Below are 20,210 nucleotides of genomic sequence, written 5' to 3'. Positions count from 1 at the left end.
CACGAGAGACTCGGCAGCAGTGTAGAGCTGTGATATTGATTTGATATGCGGGCTTTACTACTACATAAATACTAGTAGGCAACCGAACAGAAGATTACTTCTATTATACTCATATATTCAGTATACGGTCAACTAGACCTATAAACACAGCAATACTCCCAACTTTTTGCTGTCCCTCTTTTTTGTATCTCCAGGTATACCACAGATCAAACGCCAGGCGCAAATGCAAAGCAAAGCAGAAAGACGGCTGGGAGAGTGAACACAGAACGAACAGGAAGGTCTAAGATTACAGGGGACAAACACAAACAAACATAACAATCATTCAAGACCCACCCATTCTCCTTCACCCTCTTCGTTCGAGTCAGCATCGGACATCTTCTCGTCGTCCGCATTCCTCTCAAGAGTCTCACCCAGCGCCCTCATGGCCAGATCAGGCTTCTTGTTTCCGGCAAGGACCGGCCTTGAAAGGAGGTAGTTGAGGTTGTGGATGTTCTTCTCAGTGAGTCGCTTCAAGCTGTTGTTGATCTCGTCGATGGCGCGCTGCACCGCACGGAGCTCGGGCGCGAAGCTGCCCGAGTTCTCCTTGAAGTATCGGCCGTGGTTGCTGAAAAGCGCTTCGATCCACAGCAGGTTGAACTCGAGATGGGGCGTTTCTTCTGCGGCATGAGCCACGAAGCGGAGGAGACGGGGAAGGTAGACTGTAGGCACCGAGCGGACCACATGGGTGATTTCGGAGGGAGGGATGGCTTCGTGGACTGCCCGAATGAGCTTTTGTTCGTTCAGACGGAATGCCATGATGAATGCCTTCAGGAAGGTTTCATCGTCGTTCACTTCGCCCGTTACAGCGGCTCGTTTGGCGCCTTCCAGGGTGGCCAGGATGCTGGACGGCGTAATCGAGATGTCGAGATCATAGGGATCGAAGACAAGGTCCGAGTCCAAGCTGTAGATCAGCAGTCCTTCGGTGGAAGCTGCACAGAATGCACGGCCGGTAGGTGAGAAGTCGACTGCCGTGACGCGGACCTCGGGACGAGTCGTACGGACTCCGGGGTCGCCACGCTTGGCTCCAGGCAGGTTGCGGTCCACACGTGTCTCGTGGTCGGAGGCTTCACCGGTTTCATCAATAAGACCGCGCGGGCCAGCTTCGGTCATGTCACGGCTGTTGAGGATCTCCTGGGTTCCATCGAGGGAGGTGTTGACCGACACGGTATACTTCTTCAGCATAGAGCCCGTCGCCACGTCGTACAGGCAGATGTACTTGCTGTTTCCAGCAGCGAGAATACAACTGCCGTCTGAGCTGTACCTGATGCAACGGAAGGACTTGGTCCCGGCAGCATTCGCAGCCGTTTGGCGGTCGGTGATCTTGCGTCCACCAGACACATCACGGCGACCATCCACTCCACCGACTTGCACGGCATTCTCCACTGACCAGAAACTCAGCTGTCCGTCCAAGGTGGACGCGGCGACCTGCTTTCCATCAGGTCGGAAAGCCACGCTCAGCACATCCGCCTGGAGCTGAAGCGGCTCACTGGTTTGAGTCCGTCCGAAAATGCTCCATACACGCACGGTGCGATCCCAACTGCCGGTCACCAGATGGCTGCCGTCTGCAGCAAATGCCATGGTCACAATGGGACCTTCATGACCAGCCAACTGGTCAAGCAGCTGACCAGTCTGTACGGACCAGATATGAATGTCGAAGGAGTCTGGAGAGCCGGCGCAAACCACCTCACCACTGGGGTCGACAGCAAGCGATGAGAAGGACAACCGGGATGGAGCGGTGAATGTGCGGAAGTTTCGATAACGGATGAGATCCCATGCTCTTACGGAGCCGTCCAGGGAGGCTGTGAACAGAACATTTCCTTTCTTCGAGAACTCGCAAGCCGTAACTCCACTTGTGTGTTCCGTGAATGTGACGAGACAGAAACCAGACTTGACGTCCCAGACCTTGATCTTTCCATCATCTGCTGCAGTGACAATTCTTTGTCCGTCGGGGGAGTAGGCCAATGCATTCATGGAGTCAAGGTGGCCTTGCTGCTTCAAGATGTAGGACTCTGACTGCCATTCCCATACCAACAGCTGTCCATGCTGGGAGGAGCCAAACGCCAGCCACTCACCCGACTTGTTTATCGTAACGCAGTCGATGTTGCTCTGGGACACACTAGACGCGAGTCAGCTCTGTAAATCAGTATCTAGCCGATGATCATACCTCAGCTGATGGATCTGGTTGAATTCCGGGAGGTCATAGAGCCCGAACAGACCGTTCGAGAACCCGACAACCAGCAAGTTGGTGGGCGCATGGAAGGCGGCACAGTTGACCTTGGCATCATTCTGCATGAAGAAGTCCTTCTTAACAATCCTCCAGCGAGCCTCCGCAATATCATCCATTGTTTCCGGGTCCTTCTTGGTCACATATTCCCATCTGAACAGGGCTCCGTCCGAGCTGACTGTATAGATCTATTTGCGATTAGCTTCAGCTCAATCACTCCTGCGCGTAGACTTACTGATTCTTGATCAGCGGAGAAGTATGCCGCCTTTACGCCCTGGCGATGACCGGCCAGTGTAGTGGGCTCGAAGCCCTCTTCGGGGTCCATACTCCATACCCGAGCCGTCAAGTCCCTGGAGGCTGTGAGCAAGAAGCGGGAATCGCTGGACCACTCGATGTGCTGGATCACGTCGAAATGACCGGCAAGGTCACGGTGCAAGACGAAGGGAGCAAATTCAAGCTCGCCATTGTTGTCAGTGCCTGGTGTCGTCGGGGTGTTCCAGAACTGCAGGCGTCTCCCCACTCCGACAGCGAAGTGACGACCAGACGGGGAGAATTGAAGCGCGGAGACACGGCCTTTGAAGGAGAAGTGATGAATGACAATTCGGCGGAGGAAGTTGGTCAAGATGGCGCGACCATTCTCGTCAATGGTCAGGAGGAGGTTGCCGCGAGGCGCGAGAGCAACACGGTCAATGTTGGTGCGGTGCGCAAAGGGAAGGGTATAGGAGGTGTTGCTGCGGGGAGGGGCGCATCAGTATACGTTGTCTGTATCTGACAGCATAGGGAGAATCGGTAGACATACTGGACTAGGTCAAATACCGAGACCTGATTGCCCACTGGGGAGATCAAGCAGGTGCCATCGGGCGTAAAGAGCAGATTACCTTTGCGATAGACCGTACCCAGTAGGTTGGAGAACTAGACGAGAGTATGTTGTTAGATCATTTTCCAGCACTTTCAGTCCCCCTTTCGCTGCGAGGTCACATTCAACCTAAAGACGCCAAATCGAATGAGCTCACCTTGAAATCAGTCTTCATTGTCGCCAACCGAATCCGTTTGCACGTCAATCAGCAAGCGCTTTTCTCTGCCATCCGGACGATCTTCAAAAAAATCGTCTTGCCAAAAGCGGGCGATAAGAGCCGGGATCAACAGTTGCTCCGGTCCCGAGACGTTAGTCTCCAATAGTGCTAGCGCCATCCGGGGCCATAGCGTCCGCACTAAACCCGATGAGGCAAAGAACTATCGTTTCACGTATGCCTGAGGCTGCCAGCATCCCCGGGTGGGCTGGTCACGCCGGTTGTGTTTGCAGGTGTTTGCCTGGGGGGGATTCAGGGGCAGCCAACCCGACCAGCCAACCAGCCAAACCAAGCCAGTGCAAGAAGAAGGCACGTCCTCCAAGTTCCATCCACGCCAGTCCCTCTTTCCCCTTCACGCCCACCCTCCAACAGGCCATTGCTTCCCTTATCCTCGCCTTGTCTTCTTCCCCATCTCTCGTTGCTTTTCCCTCGTACCGTTGGCCCTTCTCCTCCAGGCCAGGGTTGTCGTTTGTCTTTATTTACTCCCGCTGTTTAGCTCTGTTTAATTGAGTTCCAACTCACCCCTTTATCAACATGTCCTCCACCGAGACTGCCTCCCCCATTGGCATTGCCAACGTAAGTAATGGACCATATTTAACCTTCCAAACAAGACACGAAATCTCATTCTAACATCGTCTTTCAATAGCTCCCCAATCAGCGGTATGTGTCGCCAGATGCGCGCCAGCTTATGATATATCCTAACCAATCTATTCAGGCACAAGATTGTCGCCAAGCGGGGTGCGGCCTTCACTATCATGGTTGGTTCATTCGGGATACAGTCGAGGGAAGAAGCCCAATTCTCATGACTTCATATAGGTCGCTGGTGAATCCGGCTTGGGAAAGACCACCTTTATCAACACTCTGTTCTCCACCACCATCAAGAACTACGCCGACCACAAGCGCCGTCATCAGAAGCAGATTGACCGCACCGTCGAAATTGAGATCACCAAGGCTGAGCTGGAAGAGAAGTTCTTCAAAGGTTCATACACACAACACCCTCACCGCTGGACTGGCTGCTAACGCTGTGGGTTGTCTCCCGCTCTAGTCCGCCTGACCGTCATTGATACCCCCGGATTCGGAGACTATGTCAACAACCGTGACTCTTGGCAACCCATCATTGAGTTCCTTGACGACCAGCATGAGTCGTACATGTTGCAAGAGCAGCAGCCTCGCCGTACGGACAAGATCGATATGCGTGTGCATGCCTGCCTGTACTTCATCCGCCCCACCGGACACACCCTGAAGCCCCTCGACATTGAGGTCATGAAGCGCTTGAGCTCCCGTGTCAACCTTATCCCCGTTGTTGCCAAGGCGGATACCCTCAGCCCCTCGGACCTGGCCGTTTACAAGCAGAGAGTGAGCCACTCAGCCATTGTCCCGTGCTGAAGAATGGAAGTTAACCACAGGTGATCCTATCAGATTCGTGCTGTCATCGAGGCCCAGGGCATCAAGATCTACACCCCTCCCGTCGAGGAGGACGATGAGCATGCCGCTGCTCACGCGCGCACCCTCACGGCTGCCATGCCTTTCGCTGTTATCGGATCCGAGAAGGACGTCAAGACTACCGACAACCGGGTCGTTAAGGGTCGTCAATACGCTTGGGGTGTTGCCGAAGTTGAGAACGAGGATCACTGCGATTTCAAGAAGCTCCGCTCGATTTTGATCCGCACCCACATGCTCGATCTCATCCACACTACCGAAGAGCAGCACTACGAGGCCTACCGCGCACAGCAGATGGAAACCCGCAAATTCGGCGAGGCCCGCCCCAGGAAGCTGGACAACCCCAAGTTCAAGGAAGAAGAGGAGAACCTGCGCAAGCGTTTCACCGAGCAGGTCAAGGTCGAGGAGCAGCGGTTCCGCCAGTGGGAGCAGAAGCTCATTGCAGAGAGGGATCGCCTCAACAAGGATCTGGAGGCCACCCATGCTGCGTTAGTTTGCCCAAGTTCTCGCTTATAACCGCACGATGCTAACCGCCAACAGGATCAAATCGCTCGAGCAGGAAATCGAAGGGCTGCAGGGCTCTTCTACTCGCAGCCATGGACGTCGTTAAGATACCAGAGGACCACCGGACACGACCGTGGGCCTGTAACGGACTGTGGAAAAAGCAGAAGAAGTGTGCTTTCGTCTCGACTAATATCTTTACATCTGACTACCCCTTTAAATGTTTTTCTTTCCTTTTGATTTTCGGATTTTGCGCGCTCAGGGGGGCCATGCAACCTGGGTAGAGATTGAGGCCCAGAGTTGTCTGGTGATTTTGCTCTTCTGATTTGCCTGCTGGTAACTAGCGATGGTTTGACTACATCTTCGATAATAACCCACTTGTACTCCGTAGCATGTCAATACAGATTTATTATGTGCATGTGCTTGCTGCAGAGAAATAGAAAAAAGAAAAGATAAAATAATAAAAAAAAAAGAAAGTATGAACCGTTGGTTCCCGTTGATCCGCAGGAATGCGGAGTAACTTTGGCGGATTTGCTTGAAGCTAAAATAATATGGACCCCGCCGGCGGTGAGCCGCGCCCATCTGTTTTGTCTCCAACTTCCGCATTCCGGCCTTCATGTTGGATGTCGAGCAGTGAACAATCTCCGATCCCGCACAGTTTCACTACGCTTGTTGCTGAGAGCATTCCCTCGGTTCTTCAGAAAGATTGCCAATGCCAGCAATCAAACAGTTCCCCACCCAACTGGCCCACACCCTCAAAACCCACAATGGTAAGCTAGCTCCACGCCTTACGCTCTAGAAGCTCTAGATCCCCTCTGACGTATCTCAGGCCCCGTAAACGCTGTGACTTTCTCCAGCTATCCTGGAACCTATGTCCTCACCGGCTCGACAGATCGTGCTATTCACCTCTCCCGGGCTATTCCCAACAATAACAATGCCTCTGCTGCGGAGACAACGTCCCCAATCCAGAAGTATGAGGCGCACGGGTACTCCGTGTTAGACATTGCCGTCGCAGCAGACAACTCCCGGTTCGCCAGCGTTGGTGGAGACCGCCAGGTCTTTCTGTGGGATGTCGAACAGGGAGGAACAATCAGACGCTGGAGTGGACACAATGCGCGCGTTGAGGCCGTCCAATTCGCAGGCGAAGATGACTCTGTAGTGGTGTCTGGTAAATTCGTCCCAATTCTAATCAACGCTTTTCTTCGCGATCACTGACTATTCTTGCGTCCGGTTTAGGCAGCGCAGACACAACTATCAACATCTGGGATACCAAGTCCAACTCCTACAAGCCAATCCAGACCCTCACCGAAGCCCGAGATACCGTTTCTTCCTTGCACGTACACATGCCCACATATTCTATCGCAAGCGCAAGCTACGACGGCCGAGTTCGAGTGTACGATATTCGAATGGGACGCACCCTTGTCGATGTTCTCGCACACCCTGTTACTAGTGTTCGCTGCTCCAATGACGGCAATGCTCTTTTAGCATCTACAACAGACGGGCGCATCCGGATGCTGGACCGGAGTGACGGCAAACTATTAAAGGCGTTTGGCGGCGACGATGTCAGTCCAAGTCAGGGTAATAGCAATGCCACTTATCGCAAAAGCGACCTTCGCATTCGCTCTATATTCGCGAAAGCGGACGCCATTGTCCTCAGCGGGAGTGCGGCAGATGACTCCGGCAATGGCAATGGTGTTACGCAGGCGTCCGTATTCGCCTGGGATGTGCTCAGTGGAGAAGTGGTCGCGTGTGTTCCAGCCGGACCAGGCGTCAAGGCCGTGAGTGCTGTATCGTGGAATGAGAAAGGAAATTGCTGGGCTGGTGGTTGCTCAGATGGTATGTCTCAGCTATTTCAGTGTCTATTTTCGTTTGTGCAACCCTCCTTTCTCTTTATTTACCACTACTATGCATTCTGTCTTCGTTTTCAAACTTTGCACTGTACCTGTTTTCTCACTACGTGGCGCATTGCACGTGGCTAACCATCTGTCCCTCTGCTTACTGGTAACCCATCAGGAACCGTCAAAGTCTATCGCTAAGTTTAGACTGTGTTGTCCGACCCTTGCCCAGCTAGCTAGCCAAGAGCTAGAGCCCAGCCACTCATCAACTAATCCCGACAAGACAAGACAAGACTACAATACCCCAGCAACCCAGCCAGCCGGTCAACAGGCAAGGTTCCCCGGGGAGTCAGCAATAATAATCATCATCAGCCACCAGCGCCTACGCACAGACATTCTCACCCTCTTGGCTTGGCTTTGCGCTTCCCTTCCCACCCCTCAATGGCTCGTGTTCCAACCATGACTGGATACCATGCGAACTTATAAGAAAACGCCACCACCACCACCACCACCACCAACAGCACGTGTAGCGTGTAGCGCTTATCAATGCACACAAATGCGAACGGATGTTCTCAGCCTTGTTGCCTGCATTTATCCCCTAACAAGTACCGCTTGCTGGCTACACTTGCTTACTTACTTTCCGTCCTTTGCCCGCCCACCATCTTCTTCCTTCTCGGATATCGCCGGCAAGAAAATAAAGATAGATAGATAGATAGATTTGCGTTGCATCGCCTCGCATTGCATCAGCTGTCGTGATCATCAGATAGGTAGTGCGTGCGTGCGTGCGCCCACGCCACTCTACTCCACTCCACTCTACCAGACCGACCAAATGACATAAGAAAGAGAAGAGGGAGAATAATAAGTACCGACGCTACGCTACTTACTATCCTTGTTCGTCTGCCGAAACAGGGAATAGGTTAGGTTAGGCCAAGTTCTGGTATGGTGTATCGGTGTAAGTAGCGACTACGTATCCATCTGTTCAATGATTGGATCAGTGTGTGAGAGGGTGGAGAAACATTGAGCAGGCTGAAGCTTTTTTACTTTCCCTTGCAGTTCTGTTATATTGCTCACGAGGCAGTTCAGCTTGTGGCGACAGACACAGACACAGTACGGTGGCGCGGTATTGTTGTTGCTCATCGCTCGCTCGCTCGCTCGCTCAGCCTCGAAGGAGCGCTTGGATTGTCTGAGCGCCTAACTACCCACTGCACAACCAATTGCGGAAGGACGAGTCTACTGAGCGATTTTTTGGATGACGCGGATATGGGTTAGTTTGGTTGGAAGTAATACAGGATTGAGGCTCTGCAATAGACCCAACTTGAGGATCAATGTTTTCTCGTCGTGAAACTTGGTCTGTGATTCTTCCATACAATTTCCAATCACCCATGTGCAATTTAGACCAGGGAATATAGAATCGTCAGCCATGCTAGATACAAATCACGTATACCCGCCCTAAAGTAATTCGAGGATCAAACCCGGGTCGAATGAACCCAAATAGACAACTCCGACCTCGCTTGCTAAAATATTGACAGTGTTAGGAAAAGTGGAAACATTGGGTCGTGGATAGAGAAAGTAGAGAGAAGAAATTGCATGTTGTAGATCATGAAAGAAGAAAATGCATATATTTCGATACATGAAACTTTTCGGTATGTATGCAGCGTAAGCCCGAGCTGCAGTTTGCTAGAAGGGGGAGTGCAAGCAAGAAAAGGTCAATGCAACAAAGGAAACATAAGGTGATGCAGCGTTTTTGGTATCCGTTTGAGCATAATTCATTAAGAAAACAAGTAAGAATCGAAATAACATAAGGGAATTGAGCGTGGTTGCTACGCTGAATAACTGAAAATCAAGAATAAGCAGGGTGAAAAAGAAGAGTAAATGCAAAACAAGTGGATCAAGAAACTTTTTGTTGTAAGCAGAAGAAGATCAAAGTTCGAGTGCCGTGATTCCTGCATCGGGTTCGTGGCTTTCCGCTTCGAGGGCGTCGACGGCACGATGAAGCTCGTGTTCGCCCACAATGATGGAACCCGCCCGCGCAGTGCTAAGAAAGCTGATCTCGACGGCGTCCATGTATGGGTCCATGTCTGGCTGCAGACGATGGGTTCTGTAGCCGGGGCTAGTGCCGAAGGATCTGACAGGTCCACCGGAGCCGTGGCTAGAGGACAGGACATTTTTGAAGGCACTGTCGAAAGAGGAGCCACCGCCGTTCCAAGAATGGGAAAGAATCGTGGATACATCAGTATCCTCATCGCCCCGTGCGTGCGTTGCGTCGGCCAGTCGGCCAGCAACTCCGCACACAATACCTGAAGCTTCCAGCGGAAGCTTACGTAGGTCGAGCATGATGGGAACAAGAACCTCTTCCTTAGATCCCAAAAGAAGACTTGTATCGTCATCCGAGTCAGTGGCCGCTGATGAGTCACTTGAGAAGCGGGGGAGAAGACGCTTTTCCAGCAAGAGTGACGCCGCGGGGTCCGCAGCGGTAAGGGTGAGAGAGAGGAACCGTGGCTTGTCGACGATCAAGGCTGTCGTGAGGGCTTCACGGAGGATGGCAATGGAGCTTGTATCGCTCGTGTAGCGGTGATGCGCGGCGCATTGCACTAGACGCAGGGTTCTGTCAACGGATGGGACAATTTGGTGCTTCCGCAGCGAACTAAACGTGCGCGTTTGCAGTTCATCCAGCGACGAGGGTGGCGGAGTGGCAGGAGGGGAGCTCAAGCTGCTCGCCGACCGGGACGAGACGGGACTAAAGCAGCTGTTGAACTGGGATTGGTTGTTGTTGACGAAAGCCTCCGTTGACATTTCGAAATGAAAGCCACGCTTCTCCAAGGCTTCAATAACCTGGGTCTTGCTTCGAAGAGGCACGATGATGTAGTCGGAAAAGTACGTGGAGATGAAGAAGATAGAGCTACAGCATGTCAGCCAGAACGTTGCACAAACTCAAGGTTAGCTGCACCATACATTCCTGCCATGGCCAGCGGGCTCGTAAGCTCGAGGACCCGTTGGCCAGCTTCGAGGCCCTCTCCGTACACCTGCATGGCAATAAAATCATCATTGCTGATGGAGAGGCGGCTTTGGCCCGAGGAACTGCTCTGAACGAACTTGTTGACCAGAGGAGCGAAGTACTCATTAGCAAGCTGTCTGGGACACATGATCGAGCATTCCACAGGGGTGATTGAGAAGTTCAGAAATGCCGGCTGGTGGCGTCTATGCCCCTCTGCGTACCCATCGTCCTCTTCCATTTGGTTCTCGGAGATAGGAGGCACCTCATGGAAGAGAATCTGCATGATCGGATTCAAAAAGAAGGGATATAGGTCTAAAGGGATATGCACCAGGGCCAGCCTGTCTTCCTGTATTTCAACCACAGTGGTTAGCAAGATTAGTCTACCAGGAGGGGATTCCATGCTGCTCCGCGTAGATTTGGGGGTATCGGTGCAGTGAAGGAGACAGCATGATGGCGATGGTACTTGAAGACTTACCATGAACTGGACCTGGGCAGAGATGAGAGATAATGACTGTTCCATCATGGTTGTCGATATTCAGATGACGTATTTGCATCAGAAGATCGGGATCATGCACAATCAAATGAGTGCGAGTTCAGTGTATGTGACAAGTAGTAGTAGTTAAGGTGCTCAAATCAGCTGCCGTCACCGAATATCCACAAACTCAGGCGACAGAGTGGTTTTAGTGATGCCAGGTGGATACAAGGCCGAGCATACGAGAGAAGATAAAAGGAGAAATCCCGATCGGAAGTATGATGATGATGTGAAAGGCTGGCACCAGGCAATACAGGGTGAGGCAGGTGAACGGGACCAGTAATGTGTGGCGCAGGGCAACTCGAATCCTCTGGTGACAGCGTGAGTGGTCGGTGGTCTTCTTTATGCTTTTCTTTTCTTTTTGCGCTTGAGAGTTCTGGATGGCAGACAGCTTGCTTTCATTGTTTTCCAAACCCCCTTGGTTACGCCATTGTTTGAAAGAATGATATCAATGAGAGCCAGCACGCAAGAAGGGAGGAAGATCTAATCAGAGAGAGATGGTGCGGGATAGACGCAACACGGGGGATCGGGTAGAGCAGGGAAAGTGGAAGATGGGTTGATGACGGGATTAGACAGAATAAGGAGGTAGTGAGGACTGGAGAGTAGGTGGAAGGGAAGTTGAAGTTGTCGTGGTGGTTGATTCTCGAGAGGGGAGAAGAAGAGAGCAGGTGACTTGAGCTTCTGCTCTTCTTCCTGCACTTCCTCTTTCTCTTTCTCTCCTCCTCACTTCTAATTCCTCGGCAACCCTCGAAGTTCCCCTTTCTTTCCTGTCTCACGTTCCCTCAATCCTTTTGCTTCAGACTGGTTCAATTATCTGTCGGTCTCCAGTTGACTTTGAAGATGTTACACTTCAACCGCCACACCGGAGATCCGCTGAAAGACCCGGCGGAGTCAGCCTGCCCAAGGTACGACACCGAGGGGATCAAAAAAAAGAAAAGAAAAGAGCTAAGGCACACTTGACAGAATGAGGGGAAGGAGAAGGAAAAGAAAATAGAAAAATAAAAAAATTAGAAGCAATCTGTTTGAGCACTGACTGATTGGCGGTTTAGGCACGTCGACTGCTTCTTTTGCGCGCCGCCAGAATGACTCCTCTTATCCAGACTTTAAGAGCAAAAGATCAGACGAACCTTTTACCTAATAATCCATCCGTGGGAACACACCCAAATCAGCGTCTCGGCTTTATCTCCAGCTCCACCGACCCAGCACCTTATCAGCAGCACCAGCAAATCCCCTCGATCGCCACCCCGCGCTAGGCGCCGGTACCGACGTTGCCCTGTGCTCTCCGGTGCATCATTCAGGCGCACGGATCGAGCATTAATCTAATGGCTGATGTCTGGCGGGAGCAGGATTCGACGGTCAGAGCGAGGCAGGATTTCCTCTGCTGCTGCTCATCGGCTCCCCGCACTTTCCAGGGGCAAGGATGTTGTGCGATGAACGTGTGGGAGTGTAAGCTAGTCAGGCACCACGGTCGCTCCAGTTCCATCTATCCGGTCACACAGATGATCCTGCATTGCATCGGAGAAGCACAACCATGAAGTTCGTAGATGAGGCACTATTCAGCAATTTACTACTACAAAAGTATTAGACTTAAGGGGAAGGTCGGAATGGGCTCATGGACTCGTTATCGCTTCCACCAGGCGCCAGCACCAGCACCATCAGCAAACACGGTTACGGTGTACTCTAGCAGTGGAGCTTGTTCCATTCCGGCATGACCAACGGAACAACGGCTATGGATGGATACAACTGAACTGACGGGCCCCTAGGGCATAATTTCAGGTGCTATTGCAGCGAACTTACCATCAACAAAAAAATCTAGCCATTCAGAACCCTGGTAATGGCAACCCAAGGATGAGACTTTCCTCATTTTCATAACTTTCTATCCTCAGACAAGACACGATCCTCCCATTCCCAGCCCGGACTGAAATCAAGCCCATGCAACCCACCACTTACATCCCGACCTTCAGCCACTCTCTCTTATGTTGGACCCTCGGATCAAACCTACCGACCCCCCTCCCAATCGTTCATCACCACAACTCTTTCCCAGCCAGCCAGCAGCAGCGTCTCTCCTCCAATGCGCTTGGAGCGCTACCACTTAGAAACCAACCCGATCGTCAGTATCCCCTCCTTCTCAGCAGCAACAAAGTTCCGAAGGTGGCCATCAATCTCAAACAAGATGACTCGCAACTGCGCGGGTCATTGGCTCTCGTTATCTGCTCGATTAGATCAACGCTCCCCAGCCCTCCTGTACGTCGTCGATTTGGGATGTCCACCATCCAATCAGTTTGGTTATCCGGCTGATCGACCCGACATCTTGTGGTCTGATGTCTGCATGCATGCATACTGAGAGTATTATTTTATTGTAGTTGTGGCCTGAGTACTCCGTAAATCCGTCATTTAATCAGCTCAGCCACTATTCTTCTCTCTATAACTATGATTCGTCCAGATCACTGACTGGATGATACACAGCACAGTAGCAGGCAGACACCATACCTAGGTATGTAGTAGTAATAATAACAGAATGAATACAAACAATAATAGATTCTCTCATCACACGAAACAACCACCACCACCACCACCATCACCAGCCACTTCTAACCACATTTCACTCCTATCTTATTCCATCCCAAATATATCCATCCCCACTCTGAAATAGTACGTAGTCATGTTCACAGAAAGAACCCACATCCAAATCACTTGATCCGCAACTTCCAAGATTCTCTTCCCTCCTCTACACACACACAGACACGCACACACACACACACACACACACACACACACACTACATACTCAAATAATCGCATACCCATCCATCATCATCATCATCATCCTCGTATACATTTCCCTGTTTTTCTTCAGTAAGTTAGTAAATAAGTCACTAACTTTAATCCCAAGTATAGTCAGTCAGTCACTAATTACAACCCCAAGTCGGGTGACTTCACACCACACCATCAACAGTACACGTACATGCTGATCAAATCCTCTCCTACTTCCCTCCCTCCGCAGTACATACATACATTGATGATTGACATGAATGACAATGTGGGTCATTCCGCACATCGGGATTTGATTCATTCGGGATGGCAAGACAAGACAAGGCAAGAAAAGAATTGAATAAATTTGTTCTTGTAAGTCTTTTTTAACTTGAGTAAGTATCCACTTGGTAGACATCATTCACTACCACTGAAGTATTCAAGTTGAAGAAGAAGCTGTGGAGACGGGGAAAGGGTTTCTATCTTCGGAGTAAATTACCGTCCTATTGCAGTTTGTCTTGGTTTATACGTACTTACTATCTTACTTACTATCTATATTAGTTTGTTTAGTAGTTGTAGTGTGGTGGGGATGGCACATCTTCAGGCAGTCAGTCTACTGCTAGTTCGGTCATACTTACCCATGATAAGCAAGCACATCCACTCCACTAACCCAGCCAGACTATCATAAGTGAGAACAGAGTAAATCACCACTTTTTGCATTTTCTCTTCTGCAACACTAAAAACGAAAGAAGAGAGTATAAACCGGTGAACACGCACACAACGCCCGCAGCAATGCACATAGTAAAAACCCCCCAAAAGCAAAGAATTGAGTACAGTTGACACAGCGCACGTATAGGTAAATATCTAACCCCGCGTATGTTAAAGTAGTAAAAAATAATAAAGGTATAGTTATTCACAAACAACACAATTAATCATCATCGACACGCGCCCGTTTGGAGCCCCGTTCCGAACGGTCGACTTCCTGGATACCGTAGCGCTTTTGGCCTGCACCGGAGCTAGTGACGTCGGCGATCATGCTGTCGATGCCGAAGGGGTCGGTGGTATCTTTTTCGAATTGCACGGGGCCGTCACGAGCCTAGATAGGTGTCAGTTGAATATGTCTATTTCTTGGATGAAAAAGTAGGAGGGGCATACCTCAGCTATGTCAGCACCGCGGAACCCTTCCTTCGCTCTACCGAGCACCTCGAACCGATTCTGCTTCTGGATCTTGCTCATCTCACCCTCGGCGCCTTCGCCGTCATCGTCATCAGCCTGCGCCCGTGGACGGTAGATGCTGTTAATGGCGTCCTGCGCGGCAAACAGCGGCTTGTCGTACGGGTTATCCTCGTTAAAGCCCGAGTCCATGCCGCTGGTCTGATTAAACAGACGCGAGTCATACATCGACTCGGATGCCTGCGTCGGCTTGGCCAATCCCAGCGCCACCTTCTCGGAAATATCCCGGTTCTGCTCGCGTGCCATCATCTGGATACGTCTCTCCGTACCCATCCGCGACTGACGGAGCTGTCTCTCCGCCTCCTGACGACGCTCACGACGCATGCGCTCGCGATCCCGAGCAGCATCCTCATCCTCACTAGCCGAGTACGGCGACGGGCTGCGGCTGACACTGCGCGAAGGCGAGCGGGATCCAGCACGAGAATCGCGCCGACTGCTACTAGCAGCTGCACGCTCCTCGCGGGCCTTCTGCGCCAACGCACGCAGATGCTCCTCCTTCTGGGCCTTCTCCTTCTCCGCCAGCTTCTGCTGCATCTGAGCACGCAGCCTGACCTCCTCTCTAGCATGACGATCCGCCGTGAACAGCGCCTCCGCAAACTGCGCGAACTTATCATTGATCGACACATCCTGCAGTCCACGTCCATCTGCCGCCAACCGCTTATCCAACGGAACCGTGTAACCCTTGGGGTTCTTCCAATTCGACACCGGCGGCGGAATCCTCCACGCTTCCTGATCCTCAGCGGTGAGCTTCCTCGGCGGCGAATGCATAACCGGCGGAGGCGGCGACGGCGGACCACGAGGGATCTTCTTATGCTTGAATTTCGGCGGCTCCATGGGATCCTGCTGTCTCTCGACGATCTTCATAATACGATCATTCTTCTTCGACGTATCACCCATCTGATTAGCCGGCGTGTACCTCACGAACGTAGGCTCCGCTCTGCGTCCACCCTTCACGTTCTTCGGCTTCTGCGCCGCCGCCGCACCCTCCACCAAACTGGCGAGCGCGTTCTTCGTCTTCTCCATCTGCGCCTGGACTTCTTCCTCCGACGGCCGATCCAACGACACCTCGCCCATGTCGACGCGCTGGCGCAGCGGAATCAGATCCTTAAACGAGGCATGCACGATCCGGTTGTCGCTGTGTCCGCGGCGCGCGATAGCATCGTATTTGACTTTTCCTTCAGCGTCGACTTGCACGGCGAGCGCGTTCGATGTCGAGGACGTGCCCTTCCGGCCCATGTCGAGGGGGTACTGCGCGACTAAAATCTCGGGGAACGCGCCGCCATCGCCAAAGTCTTCGGGGGCGCGGGGCCGCCATCCGGCTCGGTTCTGGTAGGGAGGGGGGCCGGTTCTCTGTAAATACCATAATAATTATAGTCATTAGCATTGAGTTATAGTAGTGAAGGTGGGCTAAAGCTTTATGTGGATTGGATCTTGTATGGATGCGGTGCTACCCACCCGGAGAACAATCTGTGTTTCGTCGAGTTGTCCCGGGCCTACGACCCGCGGACCTCGGGGCTGTGCATGTTGGGGTAGCTCTTCCTCCTCGCCGGTGTATTTCGGCTTGGGGAGAGACTTGAATAGGCCCTCCGCTATGGATGCCATTCTGAAGTTGTGAGGGGGAGGGAAGAGGTTTGGTGGAGGAGGAATATGATGAAATGGTTCTTCGATGGCGAGTGAAGATGGGCTTGGCTTCTTTTGGCGCAGCGGGAACCGGGCGGGTCACGTGCACGGTCACCGCCTTAGAAGTTAGTTGCTGATAACTTGTACTTGGTTTCGTAGTCTATTGGAATAAATCTAATGTAATGAGGGATAGAGTTGATGTGGGTAAATTGGTATATGGTAAATATTCGAGTAGAGAGTGAAGTTGAGAGTCGACTCGCCGTGTCATGGAAGACCACCAGAGCTCGACCTTATGTATTAGTCCTCGTCCAATGCTCTCGCTAACATACACGAACGTATTGACAAATGCATGCAATATATGATTCAGACGCCTGGTGATATTCAAAAGGGTAAGAAGTATGTGATATAGTGCACATTTCCTTATGCAAAGATGAATGGAGAGAGAGCCAAAAAGCTAGTAGTGCAGCATGTATACAAAATCAAGAAAAGTAGGGAGACATAGATATGCCCAGTTACAATAGATGCGAACGCATAGGACAAGAAATGTCCTCGGTTTCCTTTGCTTCAATGTAATGCTCCCGTCCATGGTAATTATACCATATCTTGAGCATCTTAGGCAGAAGTGGAGCCGGGTCGTGGAATCCAAGGATATGGGACTGCATCAAACTCATATCAGCACTGCTAGCATCGCCTGCAGAGGGAAATCATAAACTCACCTTGGCCATTTCCTTAGGGATGGCCAGTTGTCCGTGGTCAACCAATGCAGCCACCGGGATGGAAACATCAGTGACTTCCAATCCTCGGCCACTTTCCCTGTCCTTCTTCGAAGGATAGTAACCGTACTCAGCCCGGAGGATGACCAAACCTCCCTGCTTAGCCTCTTTCGCCTGTCGGCGCTGTACTTGCTCAGTCATAATTTCGATGGCTTCTTGACTCTCAGCCCGCTTCTTGGGCACCAGCCTTCTCAGCTGCTTCTGTCGTCGGGCAATCGCCCGGCGATGTCTCTTCCTTTCCCTTGGGCGGATAAACCCAAATTCGAGCGCGCAGTACGCTAGCCACGGGCAGATAACAGCCATTGCAGCTACATCCACATCGACAAGGCCAAATGGGATAACAGATATGGGCACCCTGATCTTCTGGCCCAGCCTGCTCCAGGATACAGTCACGACGAGGCCCTGCATATCTCGAACACCAACACCAAGACCCATGCGAGTGAAATCGCCAACCTGGCGGGTTCCCTCAATATGCCATCCAAGCGCCAAATCAAGCCCCACGGTAGTCTCGACATTAACACGTACAGATCGCGGCTCATTGTCCTCCGGCAAAGAATGGTGGCCCTCAGAGCTCCATTCCGAGCGTAAACGCTCGTAGGCCGATTTTCCTGAGAAAACATTGCGCGAATAAACGAATGACAATGTAGTTTGCATCGGAGTAGCTGTCACATTCGTCTGCCAAGCTTCGGCAGCTCCAACTTCCTTGCGCTGCTGGCGGCGAAGCATTTCAAATTCTTCATCCTCCTCATCACCCTCCATCTCTTCCTCGACATCCGCTGGGGAAATCTGCCGCTTGGGCTGAGAGACGACGCCGATTTGGAAGAAGCTGGGATGAGTAGGAACGGACATTGCAGTGTCGGCGTTCAACCCGAACTCTATGAGGGGTAAAAAGAAGTGGCGGAAAGGTTTCGGCCAGAGTAAGGAGCCGCTTGACCAGCTACTTACCAAGAACCTCCTATCACCAATCTGCCTGGTAACCTTCAAAGCAAAACGAGGGGGCGCCCGTTGTGGCGACCGATCAAAATCAACATCGACTTGCACACTGATGGGTTTCGCGCCAGGGATAGGGACGAAGGACTTCGTCCAGGTTGTCTCAAGCGATGGGTGTGGCAACACTGAAGCGTTCACACTCATGACGGAGTTCTGCATGAACGCAAACGGGGGTTTTGCGAGGCCCTTAACACTATAAGGTCCCCCAAATAGTTGGCTTGCCCCGACTCCCAGATTAATCTGGTTCGCGATCAAGAAATACGGCAGCGGCAGCTAAACACAGCGTCAGCAATTTCCCAAAGGAAAGTTTCATCACTCAGTCAACATACAAGGTGAGTTTCTTTCCTGCCATCCGGGAATTTGAAGTTGGCTTCCTGGTGCATCTGCTCTACCTCCCCCGAGATGCCCGCGTTGAATGTCAACTCCGCTTCCTCACCGTACTCCTTGAACAGTTTTCTCGTTTCATGGCCCTCATCATTTTCACTCTCATTCTCATCCTCGCCTTCCTTTCCCAGGAAAAAGCCCAACCGCGGCAGTGGCGCCTTGAAAGAGAACCCCAGTGCATAATTCGAGGGCCTCGGCGACGGCATTTCAATATATAAGGCGTCCTCCTCCTCATCGTAGGACACGGCATTAGAGGCATCGAACCCAATAGTGATAGAGCCCTATAAATTTTGCATTTTATTAGCACAACCATAAATCGCATGACTCCCCTTCATGAAACCAGAGAACGGGAGTAATAAAAGAAAAACTCACCCTCGACCCAACCATCCCCTCCACCACAGCCCTCTCCCTCCTCTTCATTACTTCCAAAAACCACCCCCGAAACTCCTCCCCAGACATGGCCCTCACCCCGACCCTCATATCCTTGGCGATCCTGTTAAGAATCACCCATTCCTGCTTCATCCCCTGCACACCCAATTCATCATACACAGCCCTCTTCTTCGGATCCACCAACGTATCATATGCCTCCTGAATGCGATCGAAATGTCGTCGCGCAGAGTCCGCCAACTCCGCCGGCTGCTTATCCGGATGAAAACTTAGCGTGAGGGTTCGGTACGCGGACCGAATCTGAGCTTCCGTGGGAGGTGGAGAGCGCGGAAGATTAAGGATGGCATAGTAATCAAGTTCCTCGGGCGGAGACGAGGCCTCATCCTGATCTTTGGGTGGTGGTGGTGGATTGGAACCCATGGTTATCCGTTATTATTCGGTGGTGCTGGTGAGGTCGTTGCTGTCGCTGTTGCTGTCACTGCAGCACGGCTGATTAAGTATGGATTCTGCGCATACACGCGCGCGCGCGTGTTTATGAGGGCGGTTGTCGAAGAAGCTAGTAGGTAAGTACCTAGGTAGTTGTGAAGCGGGGAAAGCTGGCTGTTCGGTTTTTTAATCTTCTAAATAATCATGTTGACATATTGTGAGACAAGATCTGATTCGAAATCCCTTTTAATTCCTTCCTGTAAATAAAGCGAACGTGAATTAATGAGGGGGCGCCTGTATGCGCAAAGCGTTTGGCTGAAGGGGAAGCAAAAGAAAGAAAAGGAAAGGCGCACGTATTTTGAATGACGTCGGAAAATCGAAGTCGGCGGTTTCGGCGATTCCGTCAGCCCTTCTTTTGCGTTCTTTCCACTCCCTCCCTCAGCTTCCTGTCCGCCCTCCCTTTTTCTCTGGGTTTTACCGACCACATTGGCGGCCCTGACCTTTTGGATGGATGAAAGGGTCAAACTGGTTATTGAAAGGGAGTTAGCTTTAGTACTAGATGATAACTGCTCGATCGTTGTGGCGGGGAGAGATCGAGCATAGCGCCGATAAGGCATAAAATAACATAAGGGGGGAACTACTGTTTACTACCGTGGACTGATTGGGCGACTTCCTAATTCGGGCAGGCGAGCACGAGCTGATTCATGCGGTGTCAAAGTGGGACACTCGCCATGACTCGTCATTTACTACTAACTAGTATCTGGTAAGCTCTTTCGATGCTGAAACTGGTGCTTAACTTAGTTTGAAACTCACGACTCCTGCCGGAACGTCTAATATATCGACTCTAATATACAATCCATGTGCAACATCGTCACTCGTATCATTTGTAAGAGCAGTAAGCCCACATACCATCGGGGCTACCGCAACATGTATTCAACAACAACAACAACAACTCAAGCCAAACAAGCCTCCCGGGTATAACCTGCTAAAACACAACTGCAACAGCTTTTT

The 20,210-nt window shown here is 51.5% G+C and overlaps 6 protein-coding genes across 6 annotated transcripts; 2 read left to right on the top strand and 4 right to left on the bottom strand.

Moving 5' to 3' along the window:
• Positions 1–318: 318 nt before the first annotated feature.
• Positions 319–3,294, bottom strand: AKAW2_40544S (snoRNA-binding rRNA-processing protein PWP2; the record flags this gene model as incomplete). Its single annotated transcript, XM_041688884.1, has 5 exons — positions 319–2,155; positions 2,204–2,451; positions 2,499–2,994; positions 3,063–3,175; positions 3,277–3,294. 5 exons carry the CDS (start codon positions 3,292–3,294, stop codon positions 319–321), a joined length of 2,712 nt encoding a protein of 903 aa, XP_041542624.1.
• Positions 3,295–3,867: 573 nt separating this feature from the next.
• aspC (septin CDC12) lies at positions 3,868–5,383 on the top strand (the record flags this gene model as incomplete). Its single annotated transcript, XM_041688883.1, has 7 exons — positions 3,868–3,909; positions 3,980–3,993; positions 4,049–4,091; positions 4,150–4,312; positions 4,379–4,689; positions 4,753–5,261; positions 5,314–5,383. 7 exons carry the CDS (start codon positions 3,868–3,870, stop codon positions 5,381–5,383), a joined length of 1,152 nt encoding a protein of 383 aa, XP_041542623.1.
• A 603-nt stretch (positions 5,384–5,986) lies between these two features.
• AKAW2_40542A (WD40 repeat domain-containing protein) lies at positions 5,987–7,310 on the top strand (the record flags this gene model as incomplete). The annotated part of the gene is made up of 4 exons (XM_041688882.1): positions 5,987–6,044; positions 6,104–6,442; positions 6,511–7,110; positions 7,288–7,310. 4 exons carry the CDS (start codon positions 5,987–5,989, stop codon positions 7,308–7,310), a joined length of 1,020 nt encoding a protein of 339 aa, XP_041542622.1.
• A 1,719-nt stretch (positions 7,311–9,029) lies between these two features.
• On the bottom strand, positions 9,030–10,627 carry AKAW2_40541S (ACT domain-containing protein; the record flags this gene model as incomplete). The annotated part of the gene is made up of 3 exons (XM_041688881.1): positions 9,030–10,008; positions 10,062–10,450; positions 10,580–10,627. 3 exons carry the CDS (start codon positions 10,625–10,627, stop codon positions 9,030–9,032), a joined length of 1,416 nt encoding a protein of 471 aa, XP_041542621.1.
• A 3,687-nt stretch (positions 10,628–14,314) lies between these two features.
• On the bottom strand, positions 14,315–16,221 carry PRP45 (SKIP/SNW domain-containing protein; the record flags this gene model as incomplete). The annotated part of the gene is made up of 3 exons (XM_041688880.1): positions 14,315–14,482; positions 14,542–15,969; positions 16,075–16,221. The coding sequence occupies 3 exons, from the start codon at positions 16,219–16,221 to the stop codon at positions 14,315–14,317; spliced, it is 1,743 nt and encodes a 580-aa protein (XP_041542620.1).
• Positions 16,222–16,751: 530 nt separating this feature from the next.
• Positions 16,752–19,193, bottom strand: AKAW2_40539S (J domain-containing protein; the record flags this gene model as incomplete). Its single annotated transcript, XM_041688877.1, has 4 exons — positions 16,752–16,895; positions 16,956–18,275; positions 18,332–18,667; positions 18,759–19,193. The coding sequence occupies 4 exons, from the start codon at positions 19,191–19,193 to the stop codon at positions 16,752–16,754; spliced, it is 2,235 nt and encodes a 744-aa protein (XP_041542619.1).
• Between the last annotated feature and the right edge of the window lie 1,017 nt (positions 19,194–20,210).

Source organism: Aspergillus luchuensis, chromosome 4, assembly GCF_016861625.1.
Source record: "Aspergillus luchuensis IFO 4308 DNA, chromosome 4, nearly complete sequence".
In the NCBI taxonomy this organism is placed as follows: Eukaryota; Fungi; Ascomycota; class Eurotiomycetes; order Eurotiales; family Aspergillaceae; genus Aspergillus; species Aspergillus luchuensis.
This window is presented reverse-complemented; position numbering and strand designations above follow the sequence as displayed.